The 13,504-nt window shown below is 32.4% G+C and overlaps 2 protein-coding genes across 5 annotated transcripts; both read right to left on the bottom strand.

The window, feature by feature from the left end:
• Nucleotides 1–634: 634 nt before the first annotated feature.
• Nucleotides 635–1,723, bottom strand: LOC145802352 (uncharacterized). The gene is made up of 2 exons (XM_082895053.1): nucleotides 1,169–1,723; nucleotides 635–1,021 (listed from the first exon to the last, which is right to left on the bottom strand). The coding sequence occupies exons 1-2, from the start codon at nucleotides 1,721–1,723 to the stop codon at nucleotides 635–637; spliced, it is 942 nt and encodes a 313-aa protein (XP_082751179.1).
• A 5,657-nt stretch (nucleotides 1,724–7,380) lies between these two features.
• Nucleotides 7,381–13,040, bottom strand: LOC114313089 (plasmodesmata-located protein 6). Of its 4 annotated transcripts, none has more exons than XM_082893958.1 (4): nucleotides 11,535–12,974; nucleotides 9,390–9,500; nucleotides 7,849–7,885; nucleotides 7,381–7,818 (listed from the first exon to the last, which is right to left on the bottom strand). In XM_082893958.1, exons 1-3 carry the CDS (start codon nucleotides 12,268–12,270, stop codon nucleotides 7,875–7,877), a joined length of 858 nt encoding a protein of 285 aa, XP_082750084.1. In that variant the 5' UTR covers nucleotides 12,271–12,974; the 3' UTR covers nucleotides 7,381–7,818; nucleotides 7,849–7,874. The 4 variants fall into 4 exon arrangements, 3 of the variants coding, with proteins under 3 accessions (XP_082750084.1, XP_082750085.1, XP_028115231.1); XM_082893959.1 differs by having other exon boundaries at nucleotides 7,381–7,812; XR_014343930.1 differs by having other exon boundaries at nucleotides 7,381–8,172; nucleotides 9,049–9,500.
• Nucleotides 13,041–13,504: the final 464 nt, after the last annotated feature.

Below are 13,504 nucleotides of genomic sequence, written 5' to 3'. Positions count from 1 at the left end.
TTCTTGCCATCAATGCTCAATAGTGTCCCAAGTAGATTGTCACATATATTCTTCTCTATGTGTATGACATCAAGGTTATGTCGAAGCTTAAGTGTTTTCCAATAGGGTAGGTCGAAAAGAATGCTTCTTTTTGTCCAGTTCAGAGTTGGATTTTCAGTCTGTTGTCTTTTTTGGTTGGTTGGATGCTTTCCATATGGCCTTTACGTACCCAAATTAACTTGATCCAGTATTTGTTCTCCCGATAACTTGACAGGTTTGGACCGATTCTCAATGTCACCGTTGAATAGCTTACTTCTACGCCAATTATGGTTCTCAGGTAAGTACCGCCGAGCACCCATAAACCCTATCTTATTGCGCAAACGCTGAGATGATGCATCCATGTTACAATTAGGGCAGGCCAAGTAACCTTTTGTACTCCAACCAGACAACGAACCATATGCAGGGAAATCATTGATGGTCCACATGACTGCTGCATGCATTGTAAATATTTGGCCGGTAGAGGCATCATATGTTTCCACACCATGCTCCCACAGATTAGTTAACTCTTCTACTAATGGTTGCAAGTAAACATCGATGTCCCTTCCAGGTGCGGATCATCCGGGAATAAGCAATGACATCATGAGAAATGGATCTTTCATACACTTCCATGGGGGTAGATTGTAAGCATTAAGATTACGGGCCACATGCTGTACGATGTACTCATATGTCCGAATGGATTGAAACCATCCGTGGCAAGCCCTAGTCGTACATTCCGAGGATCCGCAGAGAACGTAGGATGCAACCTATCAAAGTCCTTCCATGCCTCACCATCAGCTGGATGTCGCAATACTCCATCATCTACACGCTTATCTTTGTGCCATCTCATATCTGCAGCTGTTTTTTTCGACATGTAAAATCTCTTCAACCTCGGTGTCAAAGGAAAGTACCTCAGTATTTTCTGTGGAATTTTTTTACCCGTCTTGTCGTTCAACTTGTATCTAGACTCCGTACATGTAGAGCAATTCTCCAATGTGGCGTTGTCCTTCCAAAATAAAGTAAAATCATTCTTGCATGCATGAATGGGCTCATATCCCAAACCCAACTCACGTAAGAACTTTTTCGCTTCATAAAGGGTCCATGGAACATTTTCATGACACTTTGGGAGAATGTCTTTGAAAACTTGCATAACCATATCGAAAGATTTGTTGCTCCATTTATTGTACACCTTCACGTGAAGCATCTTAATTACGAAGGACAAGATGGAGAACTTTTCACACTCTGGATATACTTGACGTTGAGCATCATCGAACAACTTCATGAACTTAAACAAATTGTGCCTCTCCGAACTAGTACGTTCTTCGTCGATATGATCATCCATGAGACCACTCATGTAAATCTCTTGTAACATGGTTGGAAGTTCATCCACATTTTCGTGATTGGTTGTCATTCCAACTCGGTCGGTTTGAGTATCATCGTTTCGCATAGTAGGATGACCACAAAATAGGGGGACACGTTCCCCGTGGTGGACCCAAGTGCGATAAGAACATGCGATTCCTCTTCGAAGCAAGTGCAACCGTACAACATGTCGAGGTAATTTCGTGCTGTTCAAGCAATCAACACAAGGACAACGGATTTCATCCTGAGGCCCTAAATTCTTCGTAGCGAACTCCAAAAATGACTGAACACCTTGTACATACTCTTTACTTTTTAGCCTATCTGTTATCATCATCCAACTCTTGTCCATTCTTGAAACAATACACATCAAGCGAAGATGATCCTGGGAATCGACAGGGAATTGGAAAAATACTCTGTAATGGAAGAGAGCTTAAGTAAGTTTAGGGGCTCGATTAGCATTGCTTTTTGAAGTGAAGAAAATAGTAATAACAGATCGGTCTCATGGATGATCATAAGAAATCATTAATCTTTTTCAAATTTTCTGCTCACTTTAGCTTTTTCAAATCTGTGGCTCCTTTTCTCTGGAAGCTTGTAAAATGTGACCTTTTATCCCTTTCAGACAAACCAAATGTACACAACTTTAATCTGAACCATCAAGATTTTTCTTTAAAGAAACATTAATGCACTAATGTCAAGTACATTTGAGGTGTATCTTGCAAAAAGAAGGCTTGAACCCTTGATACATTTAGATAGGAACACCAACAATGGCCACTGTCACTCTCTTCTCATTATAAAATGGGTTTATTTATTATGGCATAGCTCATATTCTCAATTTAGATTTCCACAAAAAAATTACAAAAAGAGAAAAAACAACATATTTCATCAATCTCAGAAACACTTTGTCTTTAACTTTGAAAACTTTTTCTCACATTTTTTCAAAACATTTTCACTTTGATTTTGATATTAAATATCTCAACAACTAGAGTTTAGCATTTTTCACTCTAATTTTGACATTAAACAATATCACAAGAGCACTCAAGAACTAGAGATGGCCCAAGCCTATTGAGGGCCTAGACAAATGAAATGTAGTTAGAATATGGTTTGGTGCCTTACATTGGCCATTGTCATTCTATTATTGTTCCCATTCTACAGTAAGATAGTGCAACTTCTTGTGCAACTTAGATCGTGAAGTTAGGTGCTTCCAGAATCAACGGTATGGTTGAAAGGGTACATCTGTCCCGGGAGATCCAAGAGATTATTTTTCATCTGTTTTCAACAAATTATGAGTGAAAGGACGACCATGTTCTGTAATCGTCATATTGACCAGATTATCGTCTGTTGTTTCTATGGAGTTCCAAAGGTTTGCAGTACAAAAATGTGAGAGTATTTAGGATATTGATTAATCACACTTTGTAATCCTAATTTCTTATGTGCTGGCCACATATTTCTGAACTAAAGTTGACTTTTAAAGAAATTATTTTCAACTATAGAAATGAACGACAGTGTAAACCTCAAGTTTTTCGTAGTGTGTTTCTTGATTGGTCATCAACACGCCGTGATGGGGTATGTGTTCATAATGTATATGTTTCTCCGTTGCGGTCATCAAAGGTAGTTCTATATTTGTTGAACTATCTTTGTCTTACTCTTCTTGAAATGTGTAGAGAGAAGTACTGAAATATCTAAGTTTTAAGTCAGACAATAATCTAAGGGTCATGAAGAGTATAGACTACAAAAACAAACCAATGTGGATGTGTCTAATTGTTTTAAAAGGAGAATGCAGATAGTTTATAATTTTAAACTTGCAATTCTTTAAGGTCCAAGAAATATATATTGAATTAAGGTGTTTCAAACGACAACTACCTAACCCAATGTAGATGCGGAGCTGAAGTATATCACTTGTCTTTCGTCTCTTGAATAAAGTGGTCAGGGGCTTATTCTGAAGTGTTTTGGTGGATAGGAATTGGGATAGATGATCTCATACTATGATCATCAGGCTTATTCTCAACTGATTTGGTGGTTACGATTCGAGTTAGGGGAGAGCAAGGTTGAATTTTGTTTGGTTTTGAAGTAAACTAACATCGAATTATTAGCTATGGTTTTATGAAATTTGGAATCAAACTGAATCTTGAAAATATTGAAAGTTTTCAACCAAATTATGAAAATGGGATTCATTTCAATTTGGAACTACGATTTCTAAAAATATATTTACATAAATGGAACTAAATTTCAAATAAAAATCATAACTATAAAATCATGGACCTAACTGTCAAGAATTAGGATTGAATCGAACCGATTTGTGATTTTTTAAAAAAAACAATTTCTTTTACTTAATTCGAATTTGAGTCACACCATCGGAACCTTTGAAACATTTTCGATACAAAAAACAGAGGCACATTTATAATGATAAGACTAAATCAGGAAAAGCATCCAAAATCAACAAGTGTGTTCAAAAAACAGAGGCACATTTCGAACATTTTCGAACCGATTTGGAACATTTCTCCAAAACAGAGGCACATTTAAACGATACAAAAAGAATCCAAATCCAAAATCCAAATGGACAATCCACAATGTCAACCACACCCATTCACGAAGTCAGGAAAAGCCCTAAAAATTTGTGTACGAAATAAATGGAAAATGAAAGGACAAAAACATGTCAAACCCTAAAATTAATCGTCAGAGAAGGGGATGGGAGAGACATCGACAACCAGATAGAACCAGATCGACAGAGAGGGAGAGAGACGACAGAAACATACCTGCGATGGTGATGATCGCCGATTTGCAGTGGTGCTGGTGGCAAGCGCCAGTGGCCTGCGATGGTGATGATCGCAGGTGGTGAGTGATGGGTTTGGTAGGGACGGGTTTGGTATGTTGATGTCGGTGTGTGAGAGCGAGACAAAAGAGAACAAAAGACTGTGTGTGCAATATATATGTACTGGGCGCGAAAATTATTTATTTTTCCTCTAAAAAAAAATCGAACATTTCGCGACTAAACGACAATTTGTCGCCAAAATTCATATTTGGCGACAAAAAATTGGTCGCCTAAAGATTCCTTTTTGGCTACTAAATTCAAAAATTCGTCGGCAATACTGAATATACAACGACTAACCCAGATTTGGTCATCAAAAAGTAATCACAAAAATGCCCTTTTTTTGGTGACAAAAATGTTTAGTCGCCAAATTAAACCATACGGCGACAAAATGAAATATTGGTAGCCTAAACGGGTAACAAACAGCGACTAAAGGGAAATTTGGTCGCCAATGATACTATATGGCGACGAAAACACTTTAGTAGCTAAAAGGTTTCAATCAATGCCGACCGAAGTCGATATTTAGTCGATGAATGTGGTGTTTTTGGCGACTAAAATTGGTTTGGTCGCCAATTTTAGTGGCCAAACATGCATTTTCTTGTAGTGGCCATTTCTTTAGGATTACTCCAATAGTGGAGAAGTGTTGAGTCACAAAACTAGTTGGTTCCTATTTTCTTGGTCAGTTTGTGGATATTTTCTATTTAAATTGTAATCAGTAATTTAAATTTAATTAAAGTATTCCAGTTCTAAAAATATTCTTTGTGCTTTGAGTTTCTTTTTGTTCACAATATACTTACCTCATTATTCATCATCCAAACAAGTAATGAGAAATCTCATTCTCTCTATATCATTCTTTTCTCACTGAACTCCTCAATCCAAACAGAGTGTAAATGGTTGTAAATTCCTCAACTGTGTAACTTCTGTGAGGAATGTGCAATAAGTTTAAGTTTATTAACAAGTACTCTACAAATAGAAAATTGTTTGGTTGTAAATTCCTCGACTGTAACGTTCTGTGAGGAATGTACAATAATAATTTGAATTTATTAACAGGGTAAATTACAAATATACTCCTTGAAATTTGTTTAAACTACAGATTGTCTTCTATAGTTTGAAAAATTACAAATATCCTTTTGTTAAAAAATTTTATTTAACAGAATTAACTAAAAAAAAGAAATTCATAATTACTCTCTTATGCAATAATAAGATTACCTATATTATTAATTGAAACATATTTCTAATATCATTAAAAACTGTTAATTGACTTGATTTATTAATAAGAAATGACGATTTGTTATGAAATTAGAAACCTCAAGAGGTAGAATGTAATTTCCAAAATCACGGAAGACAATTTGTATTTTAATCAAATCTCAAGTGATGTATTTATAATTTACCCTTATTAATTAGTGCTCTAAAGATTAAAAAAATAATTACTTATTCGCTAATCCTCACATGTGCACAGGTGCCCTCTACTGATAAAACTTTGCGAAAGAAAATGAATGGGGCTAATCTTCTCCCTTGACTACTGATTTTATTAATCCAAAAGTACTATATTTGTTAGCGTGTTAAGTGGGTGCTCTGAAATTGCTATAGAACTATTCCCTAAGGATATTCATTGTCAAAACGCTTCATAATATATACATATATACATACATATATATATATATATATATAATGAAAAGCAAAGAGCCTGTAAGTATGATTTTGAAAACATTAGAAAGTAATCTGTGTGTTTGGTTTGAATTTTTTAGATTAAATTTTTTGAAAATTGAGTTTTTTAGTTTTTTGGTTTTTAGTATATTTTTAAAATTTTAAACATTTTTTTTTACTTTTTTAATGCACCTTATTTAAAGGGGGATGCACCAATAAATCCCAAATTAATAACTTATACACTGTTTAGTCCTAAAAGTTATTTTATAGACTGAAAAGGTCCCATTACAATGTTTCAAACATCAGATTAATGTTTCGAACATTAGATTTCGAACATCAAATTAATGTTTCGAACATTAGATTTCGAACATCAAATTAATGTTTCAAACATTAGATTGATGTGCAAATGGGACTAAATGGAGCATAAGAAAATTTTTAGGACTAAATGGTTCAACTTTTCAGAAACTAGGACTTATGGGTAAATTTTCCTTATTTAAATGTATCTAAAAAGTAAAAAATTTGTAAAAAAATATTTTAAAAAATTAATAAATACATAAAAATATAAAAAAATTTACTAAATTTTCCTATTTTTTTATTTTTGGTATTTAGTGAATTTAAAAAAAAACAATTTCTAAATTTCTAAATTTTTTAAATTTTTAAATATATGTATGTTAAAGGTAAGGTTAGATTGGTAAGATTAGATTGATACCAACCCACACCTTATCATGAAAAGTCCCTAGCCAAAAGCAATGCCAAAAGCAATGGATAATAGATGAAAGAGAAGATTCGAAATATATATACTTGATAATTGTTTCCAATTAGTGTCACGCTCTCATTGTTTAGCTTATGAATCCATATTAGTTGTCATTTTGTCATTTCTAAAAGGTAGATTGAGGGAATATTGTCTCAATCATTGTTATAATAATCAGTACACATAGAATTGATTTTTTTTTTTTTTTTTCTCTTTAGTCAATCCCATGTACATATTGGCCAAATATGAAATGGTAGGTATCCAGATAAATTAGAAACACAACTCTTAAAATTTATTTAAGATATTAATTGTTTATTGTCATTTAAAAAATTATAAATATTCTCTTATTAGAATTTTTTATTTAATAGATTAACAGAAAAAAAAATTCATAACTGCTCTTTTATACAATGATAAAATTATCTGAATTATTAATTAAAATAAATTTATAATATCATTAAAAACTGTTAATTGACTTGATAATTTATTAATAAAAGTGATCATTTGTTATAAAATTAGAAACATTAAGAGGCGAAATGTAATTTATGATGGTTAGCAAGTATATATAGGCTGATAAAAAAGTAGTAAGTATATATATACATGTGTTTGTTTTTATTTTATGTCAGTGTTCCTTCCACCAAACAGTAAGAGTTAAATGCTTACATAGTTCAAAAAATAAAATAAAAAAAATATGTTTGACAAATCCCTTTCTTATTCCCTTTAAATGAGTATTGAATTTAACGTAAAGTTCGCAATTAATGTAAAATACTCTAAAATTGGAAACTATTCAAGTCACACCACAAAGTATGAAGCAAAAAGTTGCATTAATTTGAAATTGAATACAAGAAGCACAAGTATGTTTTGCAACTTCTAGCTTTTAGATGAAATCAAGGTTTAACAATGAAAAGTCTACAATTACAAAAGGTAACCTAAAAAGACACACCTATTTGTAGCAGCACAATATCACTTTTACAAAAGCATTGACATTTTATACAAATAATTAGCATATGTCAAGTGGGTGTGAGAAGACGGACTTGTTCATCACTTGTTATTTCAAGTTTCTTTACCCTTGCATGCTTCCAGGAACCTATAATACACATCCCTATCCTTCCTTTTCAGGTCTTCTTTAAGGGAAAATATGAAGGAACCTTCACAAAGACAATGGTACAAAAGTAGGGACCATGAAAGAAAAGCAAAAGAAACCCAAAGCAAAGCCAATTTAAGAGAGAGAGAGAGAGAGAGAGAGAGAGAGAGAGAGAGAGAGAGAGAGAGAATCTTGACATATCAAGAAGTTGTAATTTATTTCCCTCCTGCAATGTAGAAAAAAACCAAAATCAATAATAAGACCATTTCATAGTGATCATGTTGTGGGAATTTGTTACAGTATATACCCGTTTTGGTTACATATCAAATGCACATACTTTAGGGTAATTTTGGGTATATTTAAATTATTTTAAAATTTAACTAAACATTAATTTCATCATAACTAAAGTTGGCCCCCACTTTGATTTCACTATGTAGACCCAACCACAAATATCACTATGTGACATAATTAACACTAAACATTGCACATTTCTTCTTCTATAATGGAATTGGCCTAATATTATGTTTAGTTTGGAGATTTAAGGAGAGATTTGGAAAGAAAAATAGAAAAGGTAAGTGAAATGTGAATAAAATATACTTATATTTCACATAACTTCACACATTTTTCGTTTCTCTTTTCCAAATCCCTTCTTAAATCCCCTAAGAGCATCTCCAATGGTGGTAGGCATTTTACCTATCTAAATATTACTATAAAGTATACATTTTATTTTGCCTGTCAACAATTTCATGTTTCTACCCCAACCATGCTCTTTATTTTAGCTACTCATCCAAATACTATTAACTTTATAGAATGCCACATCAGCAACAAAGATGGAGGGAAATAATCTTAATGATTAAATACATTTTGCCTAGCCTTGAAGGCTAGCTACATGTAGCTAGTGAATGTGAGCTGAGCCAAAATGCCTAAGCATATGCCTAGTGCATTGGAGTTGAAAAAAGTGAGTCATATTAGGCATTTTGACTAACAAGCATCATATGCCTAGTGGGTTGGAGATGCTCTAAGCATCTCCAATGCACTAGGCATATAATACTTGTTAGTTAAAATGCCTAGTGTGATTTACTTTTTTCAATTCCAATGCACTAAGCATATGATTAGGCATTTTGGCTCAACTCATATTCACTAGCTACATGTATCTAGCCTTCAACGCTAGGCAAAATGTATTCAATCATTAGGATCATTTCCCTCCATCTTTGTTGTTGACGTGGCATTCTATAAAATTAATAGTGTTTGGATAAATAGCTAAAATAAAGAGCATGGTTGGAGTAAAAACATAAAACAGTTGATAGGCAAAATAAAATATATGCTTTATAGTAATATTTAGATAGGTAAAATGCCTACTACCGTTGGAGATGCTCAACCAAACACAACGTAAAGGGTACAAAACATGAAAATTGTGAGCATATTATACTTTTGGGTTATTTTGGGTATATCCAAAAAAAAATTGGCCATTAACCAATATTACTTGAAATTTTAATGAAACACTATTTTGAATGGTCTCCAAAACTAATCTGCTTAAATTTCACTATATGCAGACTATACCACCACTTCAATAGCAAACAATCATTTTGTAGTATAATCAACGACACTCTAGAAACACAATAGAATTGGCCTAAAGTGTAAAAATAATAATAATTATTATTATATTAAAAAAAAAAATCTATAGGGGACAAATCATGAAAATTATGAAGAAACATAAGGAAGATTCATACCTCTATCTTCAGCTAGTTTGCTTAAGAATGACAAGAAAACAACGAGCACTGCCACACCAGCTATAAGCCCAATCAGAATTGCAAGTGTCTTCTCAACTTCATCATTCGACCCTGTAATTAAAATTACTCTAAATTAAACTAGTTTTCTCTTCATCTTCAAACATTGATAACAATAAAAGTAACCATAATATTACAGTTCAAAAATATTTAAAATAAATAAACGTATGTTTTTGGAAAACAAAGAAGAAAAAAAAAATTAGTGTTATTTCATCAAATTCTTGGTTAAAAATTAGCTTAAGTTTTTTTTTTTTTTAAAAAAAAAAAAAAAAAAAATGGCCATTCCATGACTAAAATGAAAGAGTGTTGTGGCAACATCAACCCATTGGCATTGGATTCTTTGGTTCCTACAGTGACATGCATTTATTCAATGTGGGGTCTTGTTTGTCTTAGCGATCACAAGTCAAAAATATTACTTAAGTTGTTGAAAGGGTGCTTTTCTTTCTTCTTTGTTCAAGAAACTTTTAACCATGTTTTCAAATACCACATGGTCAATCAGAAGATCATACTTAAGAAATTTGTGTACCTATAACATGTATAAATAAAGGCTACTCTCTCAAAAGTTATGTATGCTATAGACGCAGAATTTTATATTTATAATAAAAAATAAAAGTGCTCATTAAGGCCTATATATAATGAGATTTTTAGTTTAATATCCTGAAAATTGGATTTTATAAGATAAAATATATGTTATATTTTCATAGTATTTGAAATCTATCAACATTTTCATAAAAAAAAATTCCCTTCACAAAGAAATTTAATTTCTTTAATAATATTACTGAGGGACCTTAACTAATAAGAAAAAATATATTAGATCTCTTCTACCTTCCAAAGTTGAATATGGATATTTCTCTAATTTTCTTATATATAATACCACTAATATATACATATATTTTAAAAGGGTCATGATTGAGACCCCCTCCAATCACCACCCCCACCACCCCACACACACGTGGCAGGTGGTGATTGGAGGAGAAGGAAAAAAAAGAAAAAGAAAAAGAAAAACTGGCCAATCATATTAAGAGGGGATTAAGGGGTGGAAGGAAAAGGGAGTCCGGAACATTATTGATTTTAAAATCTTAGAATGGTTATTAATTTTTCATTTTAAATTCTTTAAGAGCCAACTTTTGAAAAGTTTTATTAAATAATAGTTTAGCACTAGACTAGAATAAGGAAGTTTCGCCAAATATTATTTAATCTGACCTCATGAACCCAATAATAATGTGATAAAATTAATTATTTAAACCACAATCACAGAAACCCCCAAATCAAATTCACTTCAACAACCGAGAGACAGACAGTATAATAAGGCCACTAGAAGAGTTTTATTTATGGTATGAGAAAAAATAATGATATACAAATAAAAATTATATATAAAAATATATGGCTAATGATGTAGAAAAATTATGAATCATTAGTTGAGTACATCAGAATATTATACATGAATACATTTTTATCAAAAAAAAAAAATTTCAATTGTTAGACAAAAAATACTAAATTGTTTTTTGGGAAACACCCTTTACACTTGGTAATAAAAATATCAGATAAAAAATATGTTTATGTCAAACATTTTCTTTATGAAACACCCTTCTTAATTACTTTGAATTTACCAAAACCACTATGCAAATTACAAAAATGAAATTTTTTAAAGTGTACAACCAAAACACAACATTCTATTAGTCCAAAATTATGAATACTTTATTCAAAAAGTGTATTGATTGTACTTAAAATTCTGAGTTTTACTATTTTGAATCAATAGCAACTTATATTTTGTACATATATTTTGAAAATATATGAACACAATTGAATTCACAAATTACCTTCATTTTATGAAAATTTACATCTTACATGGGAGAAAAGTAAATTCAAAATTATCCGATCTTTAGTCGAGACGAATTTTTTTCATGTTATATCTAGATAATAAAAAATTTTAATTTATATTTTATTTATATTTTTTATTTTTAAAATTTTATTTAAATTAATAATCAAAACAACACAAAAGCTCAAACCAAAAACCACCACCTAATTCCGGTGGCGGTCGCAGTAGTGATGGTGGCGGCAGTAGTGGGTAACAGTGAAATTAATTACCATTATTTGAACCGTTATTTGAGTAGCCTCCACGCTCCGAGTAGCGCGCGTAGCACTTTCCCAAGAACATATCACCCCAAGCCGCAGACCCACAGTCGCTTTTCAACCGTCCGATCGCCTCCGACAGACAATCCTGGCACTCGCTCGGACTCAAATCCTGTACGCACTGCGCCACACCCTGTACCTTCCCAGACCCACCAACACGATAGTACTGCCCCCCAGACGCTAGATAATCCATCAGCCCATCACGACGGGTCAACGCATCAGAATCATACCCCATCGACGGCCCACATTTCTTCATCACCACACTCTTGTCCTCCACCCCTAAAAAGGACGTGTTATCGTACTTCACGAAGCAACCCTCTAGTTGCAACGCCCCACCCGCCGAGTTGACACAGAGTATGCCGAGTTGACTCACCGCGTGGGAGACACAGTCCCGGCAGTCCGAGTTCTGGAGGTCGCCGCGGCATTGGAAGAGGCCGTAAACGGTGTCGTTTGGACCGGAGCCGGGGACAGAGACCTTGAAGTTGTTGTAGGTGGCAAAGGAGGCCGAGTTGACCAGGGAGCTGAGTAGCGAGTTGACGTTGGACTCGTATGGTGTGCCCGAGTTGTATTTTGGCTGAGCACAACCACCGTATAGGAAGGAGTCTGTGGCTGAAGATGATGGGTAAGTGAGAATTGTGATTGTTAGAAAGAAACCCAAGAGAGAAGAGAGAGAGAGGGCTTGAATGGACATGTTTATTTGCTCTAGCTGGTTCTAGAGAGTGAAAGAAAGTGAAGAAAGAAAGAAAGAGAGAAAGTGAGAGAAATTTAGACGTGATGAAGTAGAACTTGAACCGTTAGTTTGATGATATATATATATATATATAGATAAATATATGTTTGTGTTATGTGATCATTTAGATGACTATAGTCATGTTTGGTTGTTGATTTTGAAAAATATTTATTGAAAATGAAATAATTATACATCAATGAAAGTGAAAGATTATTTTATGGAGAAATTAAAAGATAAATAATAAATATCTTATTTTATTTTATTTCAGTGAATTAAATATAATATAAGAGATTATACAAGTGTGGGTATGAAATATATTTAAGAACACATGAATTTGATATTATATATAGAATGATAATTTTTTTAGAAATGAGCTCAACCAACAAGTAATAGAAAATTTTACGAATAATTTCACTGCAATATTCTTGAAATTAGTGATAAGATTTACGAATATTAAAAGATAAAATTATAAATTTTATTACATATTTGTAATGAATTTTTGTAATAGTCACTGACATGTTATTTTCTAAAAATTTTATTTATATATATATACATATATATTATATATGTATGTCTATGAGTGAATTGAGAAGTTTGGAAGTGTATAGAGGGTTGCTTGGTGGAGAGTTTACATAAGAGAGAGAGACAAAGAGTCAAGTAGATGATGTGTGTATTGTGTATGAGTATATGATAGTGTCTCATGTGCTAAAGTGAACATGTGATTGTGAAGATGATTATGGACCATCTAGAGGGTAGGGGGTGGTAAATGGTTGGTGGAGTCGACGACTTTCTTCAAATCATGCTCACCTTAGTATGTTTTTTTTTAATCACATTTTGCAATTTATTTATTTATTTTTACTTTGGATTTCTTGTATTTTATTTGATTTTATAATAGATGTTTTAAAATGCTTTGGAAAATAACTAAGCAAATCTCAGCCAAATGCTTGGGTTTTTATTGTTAAATTTTCTTAAGTTGTTTACTGTTTAATTTAACATAATTATCTTGGTATTTGTAAAAAAATAAATATTCTTCTATGGGTGAAGGAAAAAAAAAATCTTATCCCATAAGTTAATATTATCAAAAGTGAAGAAAATTAATATTTTGATAATTGATTGATCACGAAAATTAATAAATAGGCTTGTTTTTTTATTAATTACGGAAATATTTTCTGTTAATTTTTATTTTCTTTTATAC

Source organism: Camellia sinensis, chromosome 11 (assembly GCF_055761805.1).
Source record: "Camellia sinensis isolate YWXY chromosome 11, ASM5576180v1, whole genome shotgun sequence".
Lineage (NCBI taxonomy): Eukaryota > Viridiplantae > Streptophyta > Magnoliopsida > Ericales > Theaceae > Camellia > Camellia sinensis.
The sequence above is the reverse complement of the archived record's forward strand: the minus strand, read 5'-3'. Positions and strand labels throughout refer to the sequence as shown.

Excerpts from the sequence above, each read along its gene's own strand:
- LOC145802352 (XM_082895053.1), bottom strand. The coding sequence starts at position 1,723 with ATGGACAAGAGTTGGATGATGATAACAGATAGGCTAAAAAGTAAAGAG. Across the intron at positions 1,022-1,168 it reads GCAACAAATCTTTCGATATG|GACAACGCCACATTGGAGAA; the intron begins GTTATGCAAGTT and ends TTATTTTGGAAG.
- LOC114313089 (XM_028259430.2), bottom strand. The coding sequence starts at position 12,270 with ATGTCCATTCAAGCCCTCTCTCTCTCTTCTCTCTTGGGTTTCTTTCTA. Across the intron at positions 9,501-11,534 it reads AAATAACGGTTCAAATAATG|GGTCGAATGATGAAGTTGAG; the intron begins GTAATTAATTTC and ends TTTTAATTACAG.